The sequence below is a fragment of the Pristis pectinata genome, chromosome 5, assembly GCF_009764475.1.
Source record: "Pristis pectinata isolate sPriPec2 chromosome 5, sPriPec2.1.pri, whole genome shotgun sequence".
NCBI classification, from domain to species: Eukaryota; Metazoa; Chordata; class Chondrichthyes; order Rhinopristiformes; family Pristidae; genus Pristis; species Pristis pectinata.
The window spans coordinates 72,979,824-73,005,643 of record NC_067409.1 but is presented as its reverse complement, the minus strand read 5'-3'; the positions used below and the strand labels follow the sequence as shown (position 1 = coordinate 73,005,643).

Below are 25,820 nucleotides of genomic sequence, written 5' to 3'. Positions count from 1 at the left end.
CCCTCTGTGAGAAGATATTGGAGCTTGAAAGTCCAGATGTCCAGACTTAAAAACAGCTTCTTCTGCACTGCTATCAGCTGCCTGAAGCAATCACCTCTCCACATCCCTTCCCAGTGGTGCTGCCACATTCTCAGACTCTTAATTCTACCTCTCTCAGTTATTCTGTTCTTGTCACTTTAGCATTCTTCTGTTTGCACTGCTTCAGATCGCATGACAAACTTTGCGCCATTCTGCTGTTTTATGCTTGTTACTGTACTTACTGTTGTATTTATTGTTCCCATGTACACCGTTTACTCTGTGAGCTTCACATGAGCAAGGAATTTCATTGCACCCTGGTGTATATGACAATAAACTAATCTAAGGCAAGGCACAGAAAGGTGCAGAACTAATGCAGGCAAATGGGATTAGTGTAAATGGGCACAATGGTCAGCATTGATGCAGAGGGCTGAAGGGCCGGTTTCTGTGCTATAAATACAGGGATGTCAGCATGTGGTGTGGAGCTGAGGACTATAATCAACCCCTGCAGCCTGTGGTGCCATCCAGACTGGATGCATGTCTGCACTTGATAACAGCCTTTGAGGAGATGACTGTCTCTCCGGCATCCCACAATAAGCCCAATAGAACCAGCCACAAAGGAGGGTATGGTGAACCAAGGTTGTACTCACAGCTTCTCCACGGGGTCTGCAGCCAGCTGCTGTTCCTTGCCATTAGGAATCCCGTGGTCAAAGACAACCGTTTCTGTGTTTGCCAAGCAGAATCCATTTGACCGCATGATTTCTATGGGGAGAGTGAGAACACACAGTGCTGGGTTGTTTCAGAGGAGCGCGGACTGCTGGTTTCGATGCCAGGGATCGTGGTGCCAGAGGGTCCCTAGCGTCAGGCCAGGATGCCCTGGCTCAATAGATGGTTTGCTTTTTAACAGGAGAGGGAGACCAATTCCTTTGCCCAGCCTCAGCTGAATATCTGCACCTCCCAAAGTTCTCCTGGGTTCCGAGCAGCTCCTTCCCACCCAATTGCTCTGGCCTCTCATCCCTTCAACTCCTCCCCACACCCAAGTATTCCCTTTCTACACATACTCTCTCTAGTAAGGACCCTCATCATCAGGGACATGCCCTCTTCTTGTTACTACCTTCGGGGAGGTGGTACAGGAGCCTGGAGACCCGTGGTCAACAATTTAGGAACAGCTTCTTCCCCTTCGTCAGATTTCTGAACAGTCCATGAACACAACCTCATTATTCCTTATTCCTTAATTTTTGCACTATTTATTTATTTGTAATTTATTATAATTTTATGCCTTTGCTACCGCAAAACAACAAATTCCACGACATACAAGTCAGCGATAATAAACCTGATTCTGATACCCTCCTCTTCTCCTGCCCCACCCTCTCTGCCTACCTGCTCCCTCTGCTCACGCACTCCTTCTCCCACTCCCTCTGCCCCCTCTCCCTGCCTGCTCCCTACCTCTCACCTACACCACCTGCTTCTGTCTGCCTGCCCTCTCTTGTTTCATTCCCCCCTGACAAGGGAGCACCAGTTCAGAGAAATGAAGCCTGCAGTTAAAATGGCCTCACAAGAGACTGCAGATGCTAGAACCTGGAGCAACAAACGACCTGCCAGAGGAACTCAGTGGGTCGAGCAGCATCTGTGGGGAGGAAAGGAATCGTCGATGTTTTGGGTCCCGATGCAGGGTTTCGACCCGAAACATCGAGAATTCCTCTCCTCCCACAGATGCTGCTCAACCCACTGAGTTCCTCCAGCAGATAGTTTGTTGTTAAAATAGCCTTGAACCTCACATGGTTTCTGGTGGGTTTTAGCCACCCATTAACGTGCTCCCCATCACCCCTGATCCCAGCCAACTTCTGGGTTAAACACTTTGCTGAGCCCCCTCCCCCAACACCTTCCTCATTCCTTTACATAGCGGTGTGAATCACAGTGTAGGGATCTCCACATCCCAGCCAAGGCAGAACCAGTGGCTCTTCAATTCCTCCTTTTGCCACTTCCCCTACACTTGTGGTATCAGCCTCAGTGCCAGGATGCTCCCAGTTTCAGTCCTCGGTTTGGACTGTGTTAACAGGCCATTGCCGGATGAAGTTGACACTTTCTCTTGTGAAATCTTTCCTCTTGTAACCACATTGAAGCGAGGGCCAAGAAAGTACTCCAGCACCTCAACTTCCTTAGAAGACTAAGGAAATCCAGCATGTCCCCGATGACCCTCACCAATTTTTATAGAGGCAACATAGAAAGCATCCTATCTGGATGCATCATAGCTTGGTATTGCAACTACTTTGCCCAAGATCGCAAGAAATTGCGGAGAATTGTGACACAGCCCAAGTCCATCACAAAAACCAGCCTCCCCTCCATGAACTTCATCTACACTTCCTGCTGCTTTGGGAAAGCAGCCAACATAATCAAAGACCCCTCCCACCCTGGACATTCTTTCTTCTCCCCCCCTTCCATTGGGCAGAGATACAAAAGCCTGAGAACACGCACCACCAGGCTCAAGGATAGCTTCTATCCCGCTGTTATAAGACTATTGAATGGTCCCCTAGTACGATATGACGGACTCTTGACCTCACAATCTACCCCATCATGGCCATGCACCTTATTGTTTACCTGCACCGCACTTTCTCTAACAGTAACAATATATTCTGCATTCTGTTATTGCTCTTCCCTTTGTACTACCTCGATGTATTTAAGTTTTGAAATGATCTGTATGGATGGCTAGCAAAACATAAGTTTTTCACTGTATAATCAGTACATGTGAGAATAATAAACCAATTACCAATTACTTAGCAGGAAAAGCCCGGGAACTGCAGGACAGACACAGGCACAGGTGTGGTTATCCAAAGTGCTAACGTGGATTGCATTGGAATAATACTGTCTGAGAGAGTGGTGAAAGTAGAGTCACTGACAGCATTCAAGAAATGTCCACATGAGCACTTGAATCACCTGGGGATAAAGAGCAATGGGCCAGGTGCTGGAAGATGGGATGAATATGGATGGGTGCCCAATGGTCAGTGTGGACGTGGTGGGCCAAATGGCCTGTTTCCATGCTCAATGACTCTGTGACTGAATCACCAGAAGAGGCATCCTGGCTCTTTTGAAAAGGTAATAGCTCTGCTGCCAGGCTTTCCAGCATTTCTGTTAGTGGAAAGATCAACGAGCTATGGGTTTTCCCTGCCTCATGGGAAGAGTATCCGCCTTACCATCGCTGAAGAGAGAGACAAGAGGCTGGCTGCAAAACAGAGTGACGGCTAAGTACGCAAAATCTACCATGGAAGCGACACAATGCAAATTGAGGAAACTAAAAGGAAACTTTATGTATATAAACAAAAGGCCAGTTATTTTAAGCCTGGTGGTTAAGAAACAGTAATCTGGGAGAGGAGTGATAGTCACCAGGAGCAAAAATGGATGGTGGTAGATTGCAGCAGGATTTAAACAGGCTGGTGGAATGCACAGATGCATATCAGAGTAAATTAGACACACAGAAATGTGAGGTGGTGTATTTAATATTGAAGAGAGGCAATATAAAGGATACTGTTGTGGAAGGGTGCAGGAGCAGAGGACCTGGGGATGTGGGTGCACAAATCATTGAGACCGTCAGGGCAGTTTGAGAAAGTGGTTAATAAAGCATTGACAATTCTGGGCTTTACCTACAAAGGCACACAGAATAAAAGCAGGAGGTCATACTGAACCTCTATAAAACACTGATTTGGTCTCAGATGTAGTATTGTGTTCAGTTCTACTCACCCCATTACAGGAATGATGTGAAAGCACTGGCACGAATCCAGAGGATATTTCCAAGAATGGTTCCTGGGATAGGGGACCACAGTTACAAGGACAGATGAGGGAAACTAGGGCTGTTTTTTTTTTAAAAAGGGAAGACTGAGGAGCAATTTGGTAGCAGTAGATAAATGATGAGGGGTCAGGATAGAGTGGACAGTGAGAAGTGTTCCTGTTAATGGAGGGGTCGAGGTCACAGGTATAAAGCAAAAGGGAAAAGAATTAGGAGCGATATATATCATAGCGTCATAGTTGGACAACACACTTCAGCCCACCACATCCATGCCAACCTTTTTGTCCACCTACACTAATCCCATTTGCCCACATTAGGACCATATCCTTCAATGCTTTGCCTCTTTATTGCTTGTGTAAATGCCTCGTAAATATAGTGATTGTAGCTGATTCCATCACGTCCTCTGGCAGCGAGTTCCAGATATCATCCACTTTCTGTGTAAAACAAAACTTACCCCTCAGTTCCCCTTTTTTTATTATCTCTCTCAATCTTGCACTAGTGTTGCTAGGTTTAATTTGTTGTTTACTTTGCACACATGCAAGTTATATATAATTTAAGTTAATCTATGTTAATTTATGTTTGTCCTCATCTTGTAACGTACTGTGCTGTACTGCAAAAAGCTAAGTTTCATGGCATTTTTACCTTGCATATGTATGCCTGTGACAGCAATAAACTTGAACTTAAAACTCCCCCTCTCACTTGAATCTATGCCCATTAGTTTTTGATACCCTGATCATGAGGAAAAGATTTTTTACATCGTGGTTGGAATCTGGAATGCAGTGCCTGCAGGTGTGGTGGCAACAGGTTCTACTGTGGCCTTAAAAATATAACTGGATAAATACATATTAGAGAAAAATTTACAAGGTTACGGAGAAGGACCGGAGTGGAACTAGGAGGTTGCTCTGGTAGAGAGCTGGTACAGATAAGATTGGCCAAATAGCCTCCTTCTGTGCTGTAAGTATTCTAGGATTACGTGATTCACTTGGATGTTGCCTGAGATGGAATGAGGAGAGACTGGATCGGCTGGTTTGTTTTCCTTACAGCACAAGAAGGACCAGAGAGGAATACACAAAATTATGTGGAGCGGAGATAGGGAAGGTGGTAGTAAACTTTTCCCTATAGCAGAGGTGTCTGTAACCAGAAGGCATAGGTTTAAGATACGGGATAGAGGGGTTTTGAGCAAGAATTTTCTCACCCGGAGGATGGTTGGAATCTAAATCACACTGCCTGAGAGGGTGGTGGCAGAAGGTACTCTCACAACATTTAAAACGTATTTAGAAGAGCACTTAAAATGCCAATGTGTTGTAAGCTTCGGACTAAGTGTTGATAAATGGGTTTAGTTAAAATTGGTACATGATGGCCAGCATGGATATGGTGGGCTGAAGGGCCTGTTTCAGTGCTGTATGCTTTGATGGGGACACCTGGCCTATCTTGTCCTGTTATCTCCTGGTGGGAGAAAGCCCAATTCTCCAATCAGATTATTCAAAGTGACAACAGAAAGACCATAAAGAAACACTGGGTGTTTTGTTGAGTCTTTCCACCACTTGGTTATATAGACTAGGCCTTTATTCCCTGGAATGTAGAAGATTGAGGGGTGACATGATACAGGTTTATAAGATCACGAGGGACAGAGACAAGATGAAAGCACACAGTCTTTTTCCCAGGGAGGAGGTGCTATAAACAAGAGGGCATAGGTGTAAGATTAGAGGAAAGTGATTTAAAAGGGACATCGGGGCAGCTTCTCCATGCAAAGGGTGGTGTGTATTTGCAATGAACCGCCAAAAATAGTGGTTGAGGTGGGCACATCAGCAACATTTAAAAGCCATCTAAATAAGTTCGCGGACAGGAAAGGTTTAGAGGGCTATGGACCAAATGGGATTAGCTCGCTGGGCAACGTGGACGAGTTGGGCTGAAGGGCCCATTTCCCTGCTGTATGACTCTTTGACTGACACTTTTCTCCGTAGCGATACTGTGTTGGACATGCATGCTTTCAGTCCAGCAGGTGGCAGCCAAGAGCCAGTAATAAACTCCCACTACCTGCAGGCCAGAGTCTCCCGACAGTCCCAGTGCCTTTGCAGCAAAGACACAGGGCTCAGTGGGTTTCTTTCCTTCCTGGCTTCTATGAGCACCAAGGCCCGTCACTGTGCACTAAAAACTGTCCTACACCGAAAGTACAAGTACCCCAAATGTTTCATTGTCAAAAATAAAACCCTGGCTCCATCTGTGAACCACATTTGCAATGATTTGCTACAGCCTTAACTATAAAACCAGAGGCTGAATAGATCCCCAAGTTCACTCCTGTGGCCCCTTAAAGAGGAGTGGTGTGTGGGAAGGCTTTTCATGTGACACCTGTCCAGGCTTTCTTCTCTACTTGTGTCCAAACACCCCAAGGGGGGTTTTATTCTGTACAGCACACACCAATTCTAAGAGGAAACAATTTGACATTTACACAGCTGGGCTTGTGAGGACAAATCTCTTAAGGCCAACTAAGTTCTGGTACCAATGCTCACAGCTGGTGGTGTTTAAGGTGCATCTGGTGGCTGTGTGCCTTTAAGAACTCTGGCAGAAGCACAGGATGTGGGAGAGTGTTGAAAACAGCTATGGCCAGCAGTCAAATTAAGTTCTTAGTCCTGGGAGCAGGAAAGCATAATGTCCACTTATGACCTTCATGAGCCTGGAGATTATCCAGACAAATAAATACCTTACGTTCCTAAAACACTTCTACATTTTTATAGGGAGTACAGGAGTTTGCACATTAGTCAAACTCAGGTAGTTCACATGACCCTGGAGACAACAGGAGACTGCAGATGCTGGAATCTGGAGCAAAAAAAAACTGCTGGAGGAACTCAGCAAGATACAGGGTCTCAGCCCGAAATATCGACCATCCCTTTGCCTCCATAGATGCTGCTCAACCCGCTGAGTTCCTCCAGCAGTTTGCTTTTTGCATGTGACCCTGGCCTCACCCTGGGAAGTGGAGAGTGTTATGAGTGGGATCTGGATCAGAATCAGGACTGTGCTCTGGGTTAGGATCAGGATTGGAAGCAGGATCAGGGTTGACATCAGGACCCAGGAGCAGAAATCCCTCCCATGGCAAATGACAAAAACTTCAGTGGAAAATGTAGAAGTAGTACACTGGAGATAAGTGAAGATGTACAATAGTGCAGAGCTGCAGCAGAAGGGGGGAGAGTGGATTCAGTTCAGGGGTTCTCACCTCAGCTTCAGGGTCAGGGCATGAGGAGGGAGAGACAGACACTCCTCACACAGGGAGAGGATCTAATTTCTTAGAAGGTTCAGGAGGTTCGTCATGTCACCACTCTCACAAACTTCTACATATGTACTGTTTAAAGTATCCTGACTGGTTACATCAATTGGTACAGCAATTCGAATGTGCAGGAATGTAAGAAGCCACAGAGAGTAGTGGACTCAACCCAATACATCACAGACACATCCTTCCCCACCATCGAAAGTATCTACATGAAGCACTGCCTCAAGAAGGCGACATCCATCATCAAGGATCCTCACCGTCCAGACCATGTCATCTTATCTCAGCTACCATCAGGCAGGAAATTTAGAAGCCTGAAATCCCACATTTCCAGGTTCAAGAACAGCTACTTCCCTTCAACCATTTGGCCCTTGAACCAACCTGCACAACCCTAATCACTACTTCAGTAATAGGAGCACTTTGACCACTTTGAACTACAATGGACTTCTGTTTTTTTTGTTCTAACTGCATTCTTTCATGTATAATTTTGCTTAATTTATGTTTTTCTTGTGAATGTTGTGTCTCTAATGCTATGTGCCTGTGATGCTGCTGCAAGTAAGTTTTTCATTATACCAATGCATACATGTGCTTGTACATATGATAATAAACTCAACCCCCCACAAAGGGAGAGACAGACACTCCCTACACTAGGTTGTAATCTCAGGATCACTCCCTGTGCCATGTGTATAGGTCAGATGAATGTGTGACTAAAGAGCTGGTGTGGGAGGGAGAGCTTCAGGTTTTTAAGATCATTGGGATCTCTTCTGGGGTAGGGATGATCCATACAAGGACAGGTTGCACCTGAACTGGAGGGGGACAGATGTCCATGCAGAAAGGTTTGTTAGTGATACTTGGGAGGTTTTAAACTAGTGAAGAAGTGGGATGGGACCAAGAAAAGTAGTCCAGCAGGTGGGGATGTAGAAAATAGAACAGGCAAGTCCAGTGGGAAGAGTAGGCAGAGACAGGAGGGGAAGCATGAGAGGGCTGGGAGGCTTAACAGCAGTTAATTTAATGCAAGGAACCTCACAGGTGAGCTGAGAGTGTGGATCAGCACATAGGGTTATGATATTGTTGCAATCATAGAGACATGGTTGAGGGAAGGGCAGGACTGGCAGCTCGATATTCTGGGATATAGAAGTTTTAAGCATGACAGAGGGAGGTGAAAGAGGGGGTGTTGCACTGAGGATCAGGGGGAGCATTACAGCAATACCTAGGGATGTTAATCTTGGTCAATGAGACTGTACAGGTAGAATTTAGGAATATGGAAGGGGTGGTCACTTTGATGGGGTTATACTATAGGCCTGCCATTTGTCAGTGAGAAGTAGAAGAACAGATATGTAGGCAGGTCGCACAAGGGTGTAAAAGCAACAGAGTTTTAGCAGAAGGGGATTTCAATGTTCCTGGTATCGACTGATATTGCCTTGTATGTGGAGGAATTCATAAAATTCAAGAGGATTTTCGGAAGCAGTATGTGGAGAGTTCTATCAGGGAGGGGGTTGTACTTGACCTTATCTTAGTGATTGAGGATGGGCAAGTGATAGAAGTGTCTGTGCAGGAACCCTTTGGGAACAGTGACCATAGTTGAGTAAGCTTCAAGGTAGTCATAGAAAAATAAGAGAAATAAAGGAAAAAAAGATAAGGTTGGTGCTTGAGATAGGGCCCTAAACTGGGGGAAGGGGGATTTCCATAGTGGAAGACAGGACCTGGGAGAGGTAGATTGGGAGCAGCTGCTAGAGGGGAAAACAACATCCGGTAAGTGGGAGGTGATTAAAAGTGAGATAGTAAAAATTCAGAGTCAGCACATCCCTGTCGGAAAAAAAAACAAAGATGATGAGTTTAGGGAACCCGGGTTAACAAAGGATATTGAAGGTATGATCAGGAAAAGAAGGAAGCATATGTCAGTTATTGGAAATTGGTATCAAACAAGTCATAAGATTTATAGGGGATAAAGGAGTACGCTTAAGAAACAAGTTGAGAGGGCAAAAAGGGGCCATAAAATGACCTTGGCAAATAGGATCAGGGAGAATTCTAAAACATATATTAGAAGCAAGGGGGTAGCTAAGGAAGGAATAAATCCCCTCAGGGATCAGAGGAGTAATCAATGTGTGGAGCCAGGGGATATTAGTGAGGTCCTAAATTAATACTTCTCATCAGTATTCACGAGGGAGAAGGATGTGGAGACTGGAAAGTAAAGGGAGAAGGTTCACTGATATTCTGGAGCACGTCTGTATCAGGAAGTGGGAAGTGCTAGAAATATTGAAGAACAATCAGGTGGATAAATCCCCAGGGCCTGATGGGATCTATCCCAAGATGCTAAGGAAAGCAAGGGAGGAGATTGCTGGGGCTCTAACGGAGATTTTTCCTTCTTTGTTAGTCACAAGTAAGGTACCAGAAAACTGGAAGATAGCCAATGTTGTCCCCTTGATCAAAAGGGGCAATAGGGATAAGCCTGGAAACTACAGGCCAGTGAGCCTTACATCAGTATTGGAGAAGATTCTGAGGGACAGGATTTTTGTTCACTCAGAAAGGCAGGGACTGATAGGGAGGCATCAGCGTGGTTCTGTTCAGGGGAGATCACGTCGCACAAATCTGATTGAGTTTTTTGAGGAGGTAACTAGGAAAATTGATGACGGAAGTGGTAGACGTGATTTACATAGACTTTGGCAAGGTTCTTGACAATGTCCCATACAGTAGGCTGGTCTAGAAAGTTAAGGCACAAGGGATTCAAGGTGTGTTGCCAATTGGATCCAAAATTGGGTTGGTGATAGGAGGCAGAGGGTAGTGGTGGATGGTTGTTTTTCTGACTGTAAGTCTGTAACCAGTGGTGTACCACAGGGATCGGTGCTGGAATCCTTGTTGTTTGTAATATACATCTAAATAACTTGGATGAGAACGTAGGGGGTATGATCAGTAAGTTCACAGATGACACAAAAATTGATGGAGTTGTAGATAGTGAAGAAGGTTGTCTGAGGATATGATGGGACATAGATCAGCTGGAAAGTTGGGCGGAGCAGTGGCAGATGGAATTTAATTCAGACAGCTGTAAAGTAATGTGCCTTGAGAGGTTAAATTCTAATACAACATGGAGAGTGAATGGCAGGGACCTTAAGAGTACTGATGTACAGAGAGACCTTGGGGTGCAAATCCATAGCTTCCTGAAAGTGGCAACAAAAGTGTATAGGGTAATGAAAAAAGCATTTGGTATGCTTTCTTTCAGAGGCAGAGGGATTGAGTATAAGAGTTGGATCGTCATGTTGGAGTGGTACAAAACATTGGATTGACTGCACATAGGGTACTGTGTACAGTTCTGGTCACCACACTACAGGAAGGAAGTAGTAGCAATAGAAAGAGTTCAGGAGAGATTCACCAGCGTGTTGCCTGGAATGGAGGGCTGTAGTTATAAAGAGAGGTTGGGTTTATTCTCACTGGAAAGTTGGAGGCTGAGAGATGATGTTATGGAGGTTTATAAAATTATGAGGGACATAGATAGGATAGGTAGTCAGAGTCTTTTTCCCAGGGCAGGGGAGTCTAGAACTAGAGGACACAGGTTTAAGGTGAGAGGGGAGAAATTTAAAGGAGATCTGAGGGGTAGTTTTTTTTATACAGAGGGTGGTGAATATTTAGACCTAGCTAGCTGCCAGAGGAGGTGGTACAGGCAGATACAATTACAATGTTTAAAAGGCATTTGGACAGGTACTTGGATGGGAAAGAAATAGAGGGTTATAGGCCCAATATGGGCAAGTGGGATTAGCAATGGATAGGCATCACGGTCCACATGGACAAGGTGGGCTGAAAGGACCCATTTAGAACATAGAACAGTACTGCACAGGAACGGGCCCTACAGCCCACGATGCTGTGCCAAACTAATTAAACTAATGATACCTAATCCCTTCTGCCCGCACATGGTCCATATCCCTCCATTCTCTGCATACTCATGTGCCTATCTAAGAGCCTCTTAAACATCTCTATCGATTCTGTCTCCATCGCCACCACTGGCAGCGCATTCCAGGCACTCACCACGTTCTGTTTGAAAGAAATGGACCAGCTCTCCCCTTTCCCCCTCTCACCTTAAATGCATGCCCTCTAGTATTAGACATTTCAACCTTGGGAAAAAGATACTGGGTGTCTATCTATGGTCTCATAATCTTATAAACTTCCATCAGGAAGTGCTGTATGATTCTATGATTTTATCTGGCAGAGACAGACACTCCCCGCACAGGGAGAGACAGATACTTCCTGTATAGGGAGAGACAGACACTCCCCGCACAGTGCATGGGACCAGTTTGGACCAAATTGTCTGGCTAAGGAACTACTGGCAACACAGGGAGGAGGAAATAATTCAGCAAACAGCATAAAAATAGATGAGATCTCAGCAGAGGTGAGTTCACACTAAGATCGAAGTTGGTTTGCAACAGGTGAGGTTGTGACTGCTCTGTGCTGAAGAATTGCCGGTGATTTTCTTATAACTTTCACGGCCTGCATCTATTGCCACAGCTATTCTGGCCCTTTTTCTCCACCATTCCTAAGACCTCTGCTTTTGACTGATCGCCACCGATGGGGGCCAGTGAGCTATTTGGCACTGTAAGCCATCACAATCCACCCAACTTTTGTCCCCTTTCTAAAACCACATTCCAGCAGGGAACTTTTCCTACTTCTCCTTTGACAGGGGTGCTGAGAATAACTGAGCAAGAACCAATGGCTGGAATGTGACAAGTCAATGAATATGAACACACATACATACATACATAAATAAATATCGGCTTTGACCAGTGTTGTGAACACTAACTGCTAACAGTTAAATTCCCACCACAGTAGCATTTCCCTTTAAATTCATCTTGTGTGACTGTATCTCTATGATTGGCCTCTTGCAACATGACCCTTGATGATGGGACTCAGAGTCAAACAGCACAGAAACAGGCCCTTGGGCCCAACTTGTCCGTGTCAACAAAGATGCCCATCTAAACTAGTCCTATTTGCCCGCACTTGGTCCACTTCCCTCTAAACCTTTCCTATCCATGTACCTGTCCAAATGTCTTTTAAATGTTATTATTGTACCTGCCTCAACCACCTTCTCTGGCAGCTCATTCCATACACTGACCACCCTCTGCGTGAAGAAGTTGCCCCTCAGGTCCCTTTTAAACCTTTCCCCTCTCAGCTTAAACCTATGCCCTCTAGTTTTTGGTTCCCTTTCCCTGGGAAAAAGACTTGGTGCATTCACCCTATCTATTATGCCCCTCATGATTTGTATACATCGCAATAAGACCACGTCTCAGTCTCCTACACTCCAAGGAATAAAGTCCTAGCCTCTCCCTGTAACTCAGGCCCTTGAGTCCTGGCAACATTCTTGTAAATCTTCTTTGCACTCTTTCTAGCTTAATGACGTCTTTCCTGTAAAAGGGTGACCAAAACTGTACGCAGTACTCCAGGTACTGTGCAGTAAAACTATGCACAATATTCCACAGCCTACACAGCAAGTAAAAGCACAATTATAAAAAGGAGTACAGGGGTGGTGCATTAAGTTATTCCAGCAATGAAGGAGGCTGCAGTCAGAATATGAATTGAAGGCCAAAGATATGTTAATAACTTCGCAAGGCACAAGAACTGATGCTGGTGTGGGTCTGTGATCACACATGTGTTTGGGCCACAAGCTATTCCACTATTCAGCACATTCTACACATTGAAATTGAAGGTAGTGCTGCTGCCTCACAGCTCCAGCGACCCCGGTTCGATCCTGACCCTGGATGCTGTCTGTGTGTGGAGTTTGCACGTTCTACCCGTGACCGTGCGGTTTCCCCCAGGTGCTCTGCTTTCCTCCTACATCCTAAATTTGTGGAGGCTGGTAGGTTAACTGGTTACTGTAAATTGCCCTTGGGGTGTAGGCAGGTGAGGAAGAATCGGGGTAGTTCATGGACATGTAAGAAAGAATAGAGTACAGGGAAAACAGGTGTCAGAGCTGGATTGGTCTGAGAGGTACAGACTTGATAGGCCAAATGGACTCCTCTGCACCATAGGGAAATATGGAAATAATATATGAAAAAAAATCAATCCAATTGCTCTGCAGCCCCTTCAAAAATCAATATAAGACCATGTCTGATCTTTTACCTCAGTGTCATTCTCCTGCCTTTATATCCAGGAGTGTACCAAAGCTTTGTATTAACTCAGACGGTGCTAAGGAACTCACAACACAAAATCAACAATGGATTAGTTGACTGGAAGTCCAACGTAGACTGAGCTGCCAGTCCCCCACAGCCCACCCACTAAGCCGAAGGCTTTGTGAGGGTTTCCCAGCCACTGGTGCTGTGCCCATGAATGAATGTGCCAAATGGTCAGTGCACTCACCTGATATTTTCACTGGACTTTGGAAAGTCATCTGAACCTTCTGGATGTTGTCATTTTTTAATACTTGGTCTATTGACGATCTCTCAAAGAAGGTGAGGACAACCTCTGACCTGGAATACTGAAAACAAGTTTGTTAAAATGACAAACTGCACTGCAATCATTTACTTGTGGGATGTGACTGGGACTGGCCAGGACACTTATTGTGCCTGGACCAATTAGCTTGTTGGACTGTGTCGGGGGGGGGGGGGGGTAGCTAATAAGTGTAACACCATTTGAAGTTACAGATAGCCAGACTGGGTAACAATGGAGGATTTCCTTTCCAAATGGTCTCTGGTCAATCAGAAGTGTTTTTTGCTTCAATACCTCAGTATCCACAAAGCAGCCCCAATTTGTGTTTAGTTTCTCCAATGTAAAGGAGATCACACCGTGAACATTGAATGCAGTGCACTATATTGGAAGAAGTGCAAGTGAATCACTGCTTCACCTGGAAAGACAGCTTGGGTCCCTGGATGGTGGGAAGGGAAGAGGTGAAAGGACAAGTGTTGCATCTCCTGTCGTTGCATGAGAATGTGCAGTTTGATGTGGTGTTGTTGGGATGGAAGAGTGGACTAGGGAGCAATCTTTCTGAACTGCTGAAAGGGGAGGGGAATACGCGTGGTGGGAATCTTGTGGGAGCGGGTGGAAATTTTGAAAGGTGATTCATGTGGAGGGTGGTGGGGTGGAAGGTGAGGAGCAGGGGAGCTCTGTACTTGCTCTATCCAGGTGAAGAGTGGCAGAGAGAAGAGGCATGGGAATTAAATGAGATATGCACAAGGCTTGAATAGGTGTCATCTGCCCTGGAAGAGATCACAATGATCGAGGTATCCAAAGCCCTCCCACACCAGCCCTTCAGCCACACATTCAACTGGGAAAATGTGGGAGTGCTTGGAAGACAAGAGTCAGCATTCAGGACTCTAATGATGCTCTGCAGTTAGTATTAGCAAGTGACATATAGTGATACTTACTTTGCAAGGCAGGTTAATTATAATCTTCAGGACCTTCTCAATTTCATTCAATCTTGCTTCTATGTCAGGAGCTTCTTTCACTGCAACTAATCCTAGAAAAATAATTAACATAAAGATTATCAAGCCATCTGGTAGCAGATGCCAGATCTTGGTTAGTTTCTGGTTCATCCAACCAGTTAGCAACAATTCCACCAGTAAAAACTGTTTCCCGCATCCTTTCTGTATGATGGGGCCCCCTTCCATGACTTTATTACCCTCTGGTTGAAGGTTGCATAGAGGGTGGGGAAGGGGCCCTGCTGTAATTGCGTGCTGTTACGTTCCGTCCCATGAACTTTGATTCCAAACTCTTTGCTAATTTTGAAAACTTGTTTCGACTGGTTCCATTCCTAGCAATCCGGCTGTGGGAAGAACCATAGAGTGATAGAGCAGGGAAGCAGGGCCTTGCGCCCATCGAGTCCATATCAACTACTCCTTGGGGCACAGTCTTTTTTTTCTCTCTTTACTGTCTTGGATAATTTATGTTCGGTGTGTTGTCTGAACCTACGTGGCTGTGATGCTGCTGAAAGCAAGTTTTTCATTGTACCCGTACCTCACCGTACTTGTGCACATGACAATAAACTCGACAACACTTGGGGCTCTCCCGTCTAACGCACAACCTGGAGTGACAGTCTCAGGTTCACGTATCCACTGACGGCGCCAGGTTCAGCACCGTCACCTCCCTTGATCCCTCCGGTCTATCCATTGCTTCCAATTACCCACTGACACTGTCACGTCTGACCGCCAGACGAGATGTGAGCCGGGCGGCGGGTGTGACACGTTGACACCGCCCGCCCCTGCCCTGCCTCAGCTCACCCGCAGCTGGAGCCTCTGGTGCCTGCACTCCTGACCCGCCTCTCCCACCCTCTGCAAACCTCAGCTCGCCAAAACCTTGTTGCCCGAGTGACAACCCGCGTCCTTGAGCCCGCGCGCGTCACTGTAACCCCCGCGCACGAGCCCGCGCGTGTCACTGTAACCCTGCGCACGAGCCCGCGCGTGTCACTGTAACCCTGCGCGTGCCACTGTAACCCCGCGCACGAGCCCGCGCGTCACTGTAACCCTGCGCACGAGCCCGCGCGTGGCTCTGTAACTGTAGCTCCGGGCCTCCGCGCGCGAGCCCGTCAGTGGCTCCGGACCGCGTGCACGAGCCCGCGCGCCCTTCTGCTCTGAGGGTCGGGACCGCGCTGCCCTGCCCTGTCCATACAACGGCACCGCTTTCATTGCTTGGGGGATGCGAGGTGGGATCAGACCGGGCTCGCCCCTTCTGTGGGAGGGAGCTCCATTACTCCACCCTTGGGCCGTGAGTGAATCAACGTCATCAAGGGAAGAGGGGCTGGTGGAAGATGAGGTGGGGGGAAGTGGGAGTGAGGGAGACTAATGTCCCAGCTCTTCTATTTCCATATTTGGCAGTTTTACCTTGGCTGCAACAGTGATAAAGTGTTCTACTTCCTGGTACTTAATCCCTGCTAATTCACTTTTCTCCCTCCTTCTTAAAGAGTATAAATAATCTGCTGCTGAGAAATTTTCGGGTTTAGGAACGCAGTTGTCAAACTGAATTGCACCACAGTCCACTAGTCAGGGTGCCAACTATTTCTTCCTGTAACAAGAATTCTTTGCAAGTGAGTCATAAAATCCATCGCTGTTATTTCTGTTCATGAAGAGCCAACCACTTGGTGCAATTAAACCACAGCCCACAGCCGGCTGCTGAACGGACCAATCACAGCTGTCTCAGGGCGGGATCAGGCACAGCTCACTGCTGGACAGACCAATCATAGCTGTCTGCGGGAGGGATCAGTCGCAGCTGGCTGCAGAACGGACCAATGACAGCTGGCTGCGGGCGGGACCAGTCACAGCTGGCTGCGGGCGGGACCAATGACAGCTGGCTGCGGGCGGGACCAATGACAGCTGGCTGCGGGCGGGACCAATGACAGCTGGCTGCGGGCGGGACCAATGACAGCTGGCTGCGGGAGGGACCAGTCACAGCTGGCTGCGGGAGGGACCAATGACAGCTGGCTGCGGGAGGGACCAATGACAGCTGGCTGCGGGAGGGACCAGTCACAGCTGGCTGCGGGAGGGACCAGTCACAGCTGGCTGCGGGAGGGACCAGTCACAGCTGGCAGCGGGAGGGACCAGTCACAGCTGGCAGCGGGAGGGACCAGTCACAGCTGGAATCACTGCGGGAAAATTGCGAACAAACAGCGCGGCTCTGACACACCACGTGGCATCCAGTCCTGTCAACTTGCAGTCTTCGCTTAGAGGAGTTTCCCATGAAGACGGGCTCACCATGAAATCAGCACATTCAATTCGAGTCATACAGCATGGAAGCACGTCCTTCGGCTCACCAGGTACGCACTGACCACCAACCACCCAGTTACACCAATCATTGACATCAGTTTAATTCACTGCTCAGTTCTCCGGAGAAGAGGATGGGAGGCAAGCAGTGAAAGTGAGGGCAGCATTCCTGCCACACTCACACCAGCTGCCAATTGTAAACACCGGCTTTCAGAAAATAGGGTCTCTTGGCAATTTCGGTGCACCATCTGGTGGGACACAGGATTCGGGTGAGGGGCAGATGAGACCCAAGGAGGAAAACTTCCTCAGATTTTTTTGGTGTGGTTTTCTTAAAGGCCAGGAGAGAGATTCCATTCCTGTCCATTCCCCTGTAGTGATTCCTACTGGGTTCAGGTGGAAATCCCACCTGAAACCTGACAATTAAAACCCCTCCAAGCCACACTCATGCTCCAATTGTAAAATCCAGGCTTCACAACAAATACTATTCCAGCTTATAGTCTTTCTTGGTTTTCTCTATGCTGACACAAAAACATTGTTTAATTAGTGAGGACCACTCAGCCTGACCATTCCAGAGACAGATTATAATAGGTAGAGATTTAGGCACCAGTTGGGTAATATTGCAGGGGTAAAGCTTTCCCCAAAGGAGCACTTATTTCAGCACACAATTGTCAGGCACTTTTGCTGCACCATTTTAGATGAGTGTAGTTAGATACAAGCAGCTTAATGGATTCCTAATGGAGTGCGTTTGATTTCAGAGACTGGTTAATAAAGTAGTCTACTGTTCAAATCCTCCACTAGCTCAGCTTCACTGAGTTGACATGGGCAAATGTTTCATTGGGTGCTTGGAACATAAAGCTCAGAACTATTGATTCATAAACTATGTAGGTTTACATCAAGGCTAGAGTAATGAAGTGACTATTTGGTCATCTGATGCTTATGCTCTCTCCCACCCACTCGACTATCCTTCTATTTCTTCCCCCTCATCTAGATTACTTCTAAATGCAGAACAAAAAATTGCAGATCTAAAATTCTGAAACAAAAACAGAAAATGCTGCAAATACTCAGCAGGTCAGGCAGCATCTGTGGGATGAGAACACAGAACAGTACAGCACAGGAACAGGCCCTTCAGCCCACAATGTCTGTGCCAAATATGATGTCAAATTAAACTAAAACCCTTCTGCCTGCATGTGGTCCATATCCCTCCATTCCTTGCATATTCATGTGCCTGTCTAAAAGCTTCTTAAACACTACTATCGTATCTGCCTCCACCACTACCCCTGACAGCCCATTCCAGGCACCCACCACTCTGTGTAAAAATTTGCCTCACAACTCTCCTTTAAACTTTCCCCCTCACACCTTATATTTCTGCCCTTTAGTATTTGACATTTCTACCCTGGTAAAAGAAGATTCTATCTACCCCATCTATGCCTCTTATAATTTTATAAACTTCGATCAGGTTTCCCCTTAGCCTTCGACACTCCAGAGAAAACAATCCAAGCTTGTCCTATCATTTTATGCCCCTAAGTATAATTTCCAATTAATGGAATAAGTTTTGAAGTTAGGCTGAATGCACTTTACACTTTTAATGGTTCCCTCCCTTCAGTAGTGGGGGGGGGGGTAAAGAGGTTTCTCTAGAATCTTCTTTTGATTCATTAGTAACTATCTTTTATTTATGATCCCTAACTCTGGTCTCCCTACACAGGGAAACATCTTCTTTCTGCCCTGTGGAACCCTTCCATGATCTTGGGCACCCACACAGTCCCTTCAAGTGTTCCCTTTACAAGGGATGCCCATCACTTCTTGTCGGCTGTATGCTTACATTGAACATAGAACAGTACAGCACAGGAACAGGCCCTTCAGCCCACGATGTCTGCACTGAACATGATGTCAAATTAGACTAAATCCCTTTTGCCTGCACATGATCCATATTCCTCCATTCACAGCATATTCATGTCTATCTAACAGCCCCTTAAATGCCACTATCATATCTACTTCCACCGCTGCTCCAAACTGTCAACAGAGAAGATTTCATGGGACAGTTTGTGTTACGTTCCAGTCCCTTGTATACAAGAAGTAGGTGCAGGAGGAGGCCATTCAGTCCATCAAACCTATTCCGCCATTTAACAAGATCACGGCTGATCTTCCTCCTCAGTACCATTCTCCAGTCCTATCCCAAATCCTTCAACTCCTCTACTATCTGGAAATCTATCAATCTCTGCTTTGAATGCCATCAGTGACTGGCCTCCACAGCTCTCTGCAGTAGAGAGTTCCAAAGTGAGAGAATTTCTCCTCATTTCAGTCCCAGAGAACCAACCCTTTATTTTGATTCTTTGATTGCTAGTTCTAGTCTTCTCAGGCTGCATCTGAAACTAGATGCTGAAAATTTGAAATAAAAACAGAAAATACTTCAAACACTCAGCAAGTTCGGAGGCATCTGGGGAGAAAGAAGCAGAGATAATGTTTCAGGTTGAAAACTCTTTGTCACACAGATGGCATTAGGTGTCCTTATATGAATTAGTCTGACACAACATCGTGGGCTGAAGGGCCTGTTCCTGTGTTCCTGTTCTATGTTCTGTATTCAACCACAGACGCTGCCTGACTTGCTGAGTGTTTCCTGCATATCTTGCTTTTGTTTCTCCCCATATCTGACCTGTTGAGCCTTCAATGAGGTCACCTTTCATTCTTCTAAACTCTAGAGAAAAGACTACTTACTCAAACTCTCCACATATGACAGATATACCATCCCAAGAACCAGTTCTACTGAATCTTTGCAAGCAGATCCTGTTTTATGTAAAGATACCACATTGTACATAGTCCTCCAAGTGAGGTCTCACCAAGGCCCAAAATAAATTTGTTGAGAAATCTTTACTCTTGCATTCGAATCCTTTCTCAGTAAAGGTCAACATACCATTGACCTTCCCAACTGCTTGCTATACCTGCGTGTTGGCTTTGAGTGAATTGTGCACAAGGACAACCAAGTTCCTTTGAACATCAACTCACTATTTAAAAACTACTCTATTTTTCTACTGCAGTGGGGAACATCATATTTTTCCACATTCCATCTGCCATCTTGTTGCCCCTCACTCAGATTGTCTACATCTGACTGGTTGCATCATGGTCTGGTATGGAAATTCGAATGCGCAGGAACATAAGAAGCTGCAGAGAGTAGTGGACTCAGCCCAATACATCACGGGCGCATTCATCCCCACCATCGAAAGTACCTATATGAGGCGCTACCTCAAGAAGGCAACATCCATCATCAAAGGTCCCCACCATCTGGACCATGCCATCTTCTCACAGCTACCATTGGGCAGGAGGTACAGAAGCCTTCAGTCCCACACTACCCAGGTTCAAGAACAGCTATTTCCCTTCAACCATTCAGTTCTTGAACCAACCGGCACAACCACAGTTACTACAGTTTAGCAACACTATGACCACTTTGAACACTTTGCACTAAAATGGACTTTATTTTGTTCTAATTATGTTCTTTTTCATAATAATTATGTATAATTTATGTTTAATTTATGTTTTTCTTGTGAATCCTCCTTATATGATGCCACGCGCCTGTGATGCTGCCTCAAGTAAGTTTTTCATTGCACCCCTGCATACGTGTACTTGTGCAAATGACCATAAACTCAACTTTGACTTTGACCTTGACTACATCACCTTGAAGCTACTTTGCATCCCCCTCATTACTCACATTCCCATTTTCCCTTCATGGACAAATTCCATTTGGTCCCCAGGACTAAATCAATGCTTTAGATTGTGAATAGTTGGGGCCCAAGCACCGGTCCCTGTGGGTCCCACCAGTCTCAACCTACTAAACTGAGAAGGATTGGTTTATTCCCACTGTTTTCCATCTGTTGACCAACTCTCAATCCATGTTAGTATATTATCCTCAATTCCATTTGCTCTAACCTTGTTTATCAACCTCCTTATCAAAAACCTTCTGAAAATGCAAATACACCATATATCCACTGTTTCCCTGATCTACTCTAGTAGGTACATCTCCAATATATTAAACATAATTTCCCTTTCATAAATCCATGTTAATATTTTAAGTGACTTGATATCACATCCTTTTACTATAGGTTACAGCATCAGTTTCACTTTTTCACTGACAAAGGGTCTGCATCCTGGAACATTAACTCTTTCTCTTCCCACAGATGCTGCCTGACCTGCTGAGTATTTCCAACATTTTCTGTGTTTTAGATTTCAAGCATCAGCAGTTACTTTTATTTCCACTTTTTTACTCTCCCTCCTTTCTTAACATTGTCTACCCTCCAATCTTCAGGAACCAAACTAGAATCTATAGAATTTTGTAAGATAATAACCAGAATAAATTAAACATTGTATCTGAGCTAACTGGCAGTAACCCTGGATTACCCTTCCAGCCCATCTATTGTTTCAGGAGGCTCCTGGCAGGAAGGCAACTGTCAAAAAGGAAAACTCAAGCTAAGTAATCTCAGGATCAAGCCTGCACAACAGAATTGTCTTGTGATTATCTGAATGACTTTTGGCTCACTGCTATTCCTTGTTTTCCCATGAGAAGCTCTAATTACATTTTCAAATTGGCTTTTTGGGGAAACTCCCTCCCTAATGCATTCCCAGACTCATAGCTGCTAGGAATGCAACGTTTGATTCCTGAATTCAAGGAAGCGGGAAGGACAATTCCACCCACAGTCGACTTTCACCCTTTTACATACCTGAGTGCAGGAGGGTGGGGATGTGAGGTGTGAGCTCACAAAGGATCTGCTGAAGGGATCAGGACAGGGTAAGAAGGTGGCAGATGGATCACAATATGGGAAAAAGTAAACTTTCTGAACGATCAGACACTAGTGAGTGTCGGTGTACAGGAGGATCTGAGTGAGCTGGTTCATGAGACCTAGCAAACCTACAGCAACAGCAGACAATTAGTAAGGCAAACAGTGAGTCAGTCTGAATTGCAAGAAGGATGGAGCACAGCAGGACTGTTTCTTCTTGAGATAGTACGAAGCTTTGATGAGGCCTCATCTAAAGTACATTTTAGTTTCTGCTACTTTTGTTATTTAATCTCTCCTGTCCTCCATCCTATTGTACTGTGCTCTCACCTCACCAACACACACCTCACCCTTCTCTGCATCTTAAAAACTTTTGCATCTCTAATTGTATCTCCAAGTTTTCCCAGTTCTAATGAAAGATCACACTGAAAATTAACTCTGTTTCTCTCCCCACAGATGCTGCCTGACCTGCTGAGTGTTTCTATTATTTCCTGTTTTTGTCTCCTTCACCTCAGGTTTCCACTCCCTCACCACCGTTCGTTCCCAGTGCACTTTGACCTGATCCCTCCTTCCCCCTGCATTTTGACCTCCCCTGTGCACCGTGTCCTGCTCTCTCTGCCTGCTGTGCCAGTTGCCAGTCACACTGTTGGCCCCACTGTTCCCTATCAGCCCTACAGCAGAGCTCCCTGTGGAAATGAGGTGAAGTTTCAGCTCTGCAACTTTCCCACCAGGTCCCACTCTGACCTTGAACTCCAGCCCCTTCCTCACATGGAGCAGACTGGTGCTCCTGTTACTGAATGGTCCTGACATGGTTGGTGGCTGCTGTTCTGGGAAAGGTGAGCTGTATCAATCACCACAAGCCCACAAATACCCCCAGTCTCTGGCAAGGTGCAAGTACCATCCTATACAATCACATTCTTGCCCAGGGGAAATTAGGATTGGTGTCAGTTGGGGAAGAGGTACCCTCCCAGACATGAGTGAGTCATGTCCCAGGTTCACAGGACAGGTGAGCAATGTCCTGAAGAGAGAGTCCTGTTGGGTAGAGCCAAGATGCTCCTGGCATCTGGAAGGAACTGTGGGCAGCGGAAACTCAGGGCTCTTTTTTGTGGACCCTTTTCCCAATGCACACTCAGCTTCCACCCCAAATTATCCTGTTGCTCTTGGTCCAATCTCGTCACATCTCTACCTCTAAGAAGAGTCGAAGAAGGGTATCCCTCTTTCTTTCCAGTCCTGCTGAAGGGTCTCGGCCTGAGGAGTCGACTGTTCATTTCCCTCGTAGATACTGCCTGACCTGCTGAGTTCCTCCAGCATTTTGTGTGTGTTCCTCTAAAAAGGGTGACTGAATATAGACACTTAAAGTGAGCTCTGAGTGTGAGTTATTCTGCAGGACCTCTGCAGAAACACATTAGGCCATCCTAGCTATTTAACTCAACCATGCTTTTTAATTTCTTCCCCATATTCTCCCAACACTCATGGGCAGCTCTGATAATGTAGTTCATGTCACTCTGTAAGCTCAGAACCAGGATCAAGATGGACTGCAGAAAAGTAATCAGCACTGCCAAGAGAAGGTTGAGTTTATCTTTGCCTGGACTCTAATTCCAATGCCATGTCATACTATCCTTCCAGAATATATTTTAAACCCAGTCACAATTAAATTAAATGTACAAACAATGTGGACACAGACCCCTGTCCTCTCTAAACATTTCAATTATAACTAGCGGATTGGAATTCAATGTAAATATAACCACCCATACTGAGCTTGCTCCCACACATAAAGAAAGGATTCACATTCAGTCGCCTGCGAGCATTGGGAGTCACACCACTGGTGTAGACTTCGCCTCTATGTGCCAAGTCTAACCCTGTTAATTATTTCTAGATCTCTCAGTTTTATGTCCAGCTTTATAAATGTAATGTGTTATTAGTCAGTCTTGTTACATATTGAACTCTGTCCCTTCTCAGATCATACACTGCTTCCTCGATTGTGATCCCTCTCCCTATGACAGTGTTCACTAAACGTACAAGTGTTTAATTCCCTATCCCTGGGTAATAATATGGGAAAGGGAAACAACTGCTCTTTCCATACTTCATTCAAGCACCTTCCCCCAAATGTCTCATGATACCTTTGTTTCCTGTTTGTGTTTTAGATATGATGTCAAACGGAGGTCCCTTCTGTTCTATCAGATGGGCATAAAGTCCCATGACAGAGAGAAACTCTCCTCGGAGACCTGGGCTAATATTATTACCTAATCAACATCACTAAAACAGTTTACTAGCCATCTGGGATCTTGATGTGGACAAATTGCCTGGCTTGTTTGCTACCTTACAGTGATGATGACATTTCAGATTAGTGTCCTTGGCTTTGGGACGTGCGGAGGCAGAGCAAGAATCAATAGGAGTACTTCTTATCTTCTGATCCAACTTCTTCTCATGTCTACCCAGGTTGAAGGCTTTCAAACCTTAACATAGAGCATAGAACGGTACAGCACAGGAACAGGCCCTTCAGCCCACGATGTCTGTGCCAAACACGATGCTGAATTGAAACTAAATCTCTTCTGCCTGCACATGATCCATTATCCCTCCATTTCCTGCATATTCATGTGTCTATCTAACAGCCTCTTAAACACCACTATTGTATCTACTTCCACCACCACCCCTGGCAGCCTGTTCCAGGCTCTTACCACTCTGTGTAAAACACTTACATTACACATCTCCTTTAAACCTTCCCTCTCTCATCTTAAATGCATGTCCTTGAGTACTTGACATTTCTATCCTGGGAAATAGATTCTAACTGTCCACCCTATCTAAGTCTCTCCTAATTTTATATGCTTCTATCAGGTCTCCCTTCAGCCTCCAATGCTCCGGAGAAAACAACGCAAGTTTGTCCAACCTCTCTATAAAGCTCAAACAAACTACATCACAGGGACTTCCATCAAAAACATCTTCTTCTTAGACATTCTCTCAGGATCAAGCATAATTTGACTCAAATTTTGAGTTGATTGGTAAGGAGAGTGTGGGAACCACAGACTCTGGCACAGGGAAAAGCAAAAAGCTGCAGATACTGGAAATCTGAACTAAAAGCAGAAAATGCTGGAAACACTCAGCAGGACAGACAGCAGCTGTGGAGAGAGAAACAGTTAACGTTGTAAGTTGAGCAGCTTTAATTTCTGTTTCTTTCTCCACAGATACTGCCTGACCTGCTGAGTGTTTCCAGCATTTAATATGAATGCAGTAAAATGGCCGAAGCCTTCTTCATAGGAAGGTCATCAAACAAGATTTGATAGCATGCCACATGATTAGGGAAGATGGTCAAAAGCTTGGCCAAAAATCTATCTTTAAGAAGAGTCTTATACAACAGAAGAGAAATCGGGAGGTTTAGGGAGGAATTCCAGAGGTCAAGGCCCAAATGGCTGAAGGCAAGGCTGTTGTTAAAATTGAGGATGCTAAGAAGACACTGAGTGGAAGAAGCACAGATATTTCAAAGGGCGATAGGGTTGGAGGGGATTACAGATATCGGGAGGGATGAGATCATAGTAGGATCTGAAGAAAAGGATAAAGATTTTAAAGCAGAAGCAGTGAAAGGGATGATGCGGGTTTAGACATAGGCACCAAGGTTGTACATGACCTCCAGTTTACTGAGGGTGGAACAAGGGAGGTCAATACTCCTACTCTGCAATACCATGCCAAACCAACCCTCACTAAAACTTTACCAAGCTGGCTGGTTAATTCGATGTGCAGAGAGTGCACACACTAGTGTCCCTAAACTCTAAACATCTAATATTTAGTCAACAGCTGACGTTTGGGCCTCTAAGTTGCTCAGCTGGGACCAGCATGAAATGGAGTTGCCCAAATTGTAACCAAGGCTCACAATTCTGTCCTGAGAGTCCTCAAACACCAGAGAATTACCCAACAAAATTAATTCATTCAGTATCCAACTTGTGCATTTATGAAACCAAAACCATATGTGTCTTTGGAATTGAATGCAGTGTTGGAGGCTGATCGCAGTGTTGGGGAGTGATGGTAGGGCTGGAACGGGGATGGAAGGGTAAGACTGTTTGTTGCATGTTCTTGTGTTAAGCTTTGGTGCAATCTGACTAAATCCCTCTCTTTCACTTGGCAGGCGCTTCCATAGAGAGGCAGCACTTGTGTGTCACTGAAGAATTGGAATGCAGTGTGAGTGAATGAATTGCTACCCTGCAAGGTTTAATAAAATTCATTCAGTTAAGTGATTGAGTCATTCAAACTAGGAAACCTCATGTTTGATCTGTGCAAAGTCCTATGTCAGTTGGCATCTGCGCCAGTGATTGATGAGGATAATGTGGTTCAATCCTAAA

At 45.5% G+C, this 25,820-nt stretch overlaps 1 protein-coding gene across 1 annotated transcript in view; it reads right to left on the bottom strand.

Moving 5' to 3' along the window:
* The window catches only part of pxdc1b (PX domain containing 1b), a 38,842-nt gene that overhangs the window by 7,102 nt on the left and 5,920 nt on the right, over positions 1-25,820 (bottom strand). The window contains exons 2-4 of the mRNA XM_052016388.1: positions 14,402-14,493; positions 13,398-13,515; positions 666-777 (exon numbers count right to left, since the gene is read on the bottom strand). Coding sequence (XP_051872348.1) covers positions 666-777; positions 13,398-13,515; positions 14,402-14,493 — 322 coding nt within the window. The remainder of the gene's footprint in view (positions 1-665; positions 778-13,397; positions 13,516-14,401; positions 14,494-25,820) is intronic.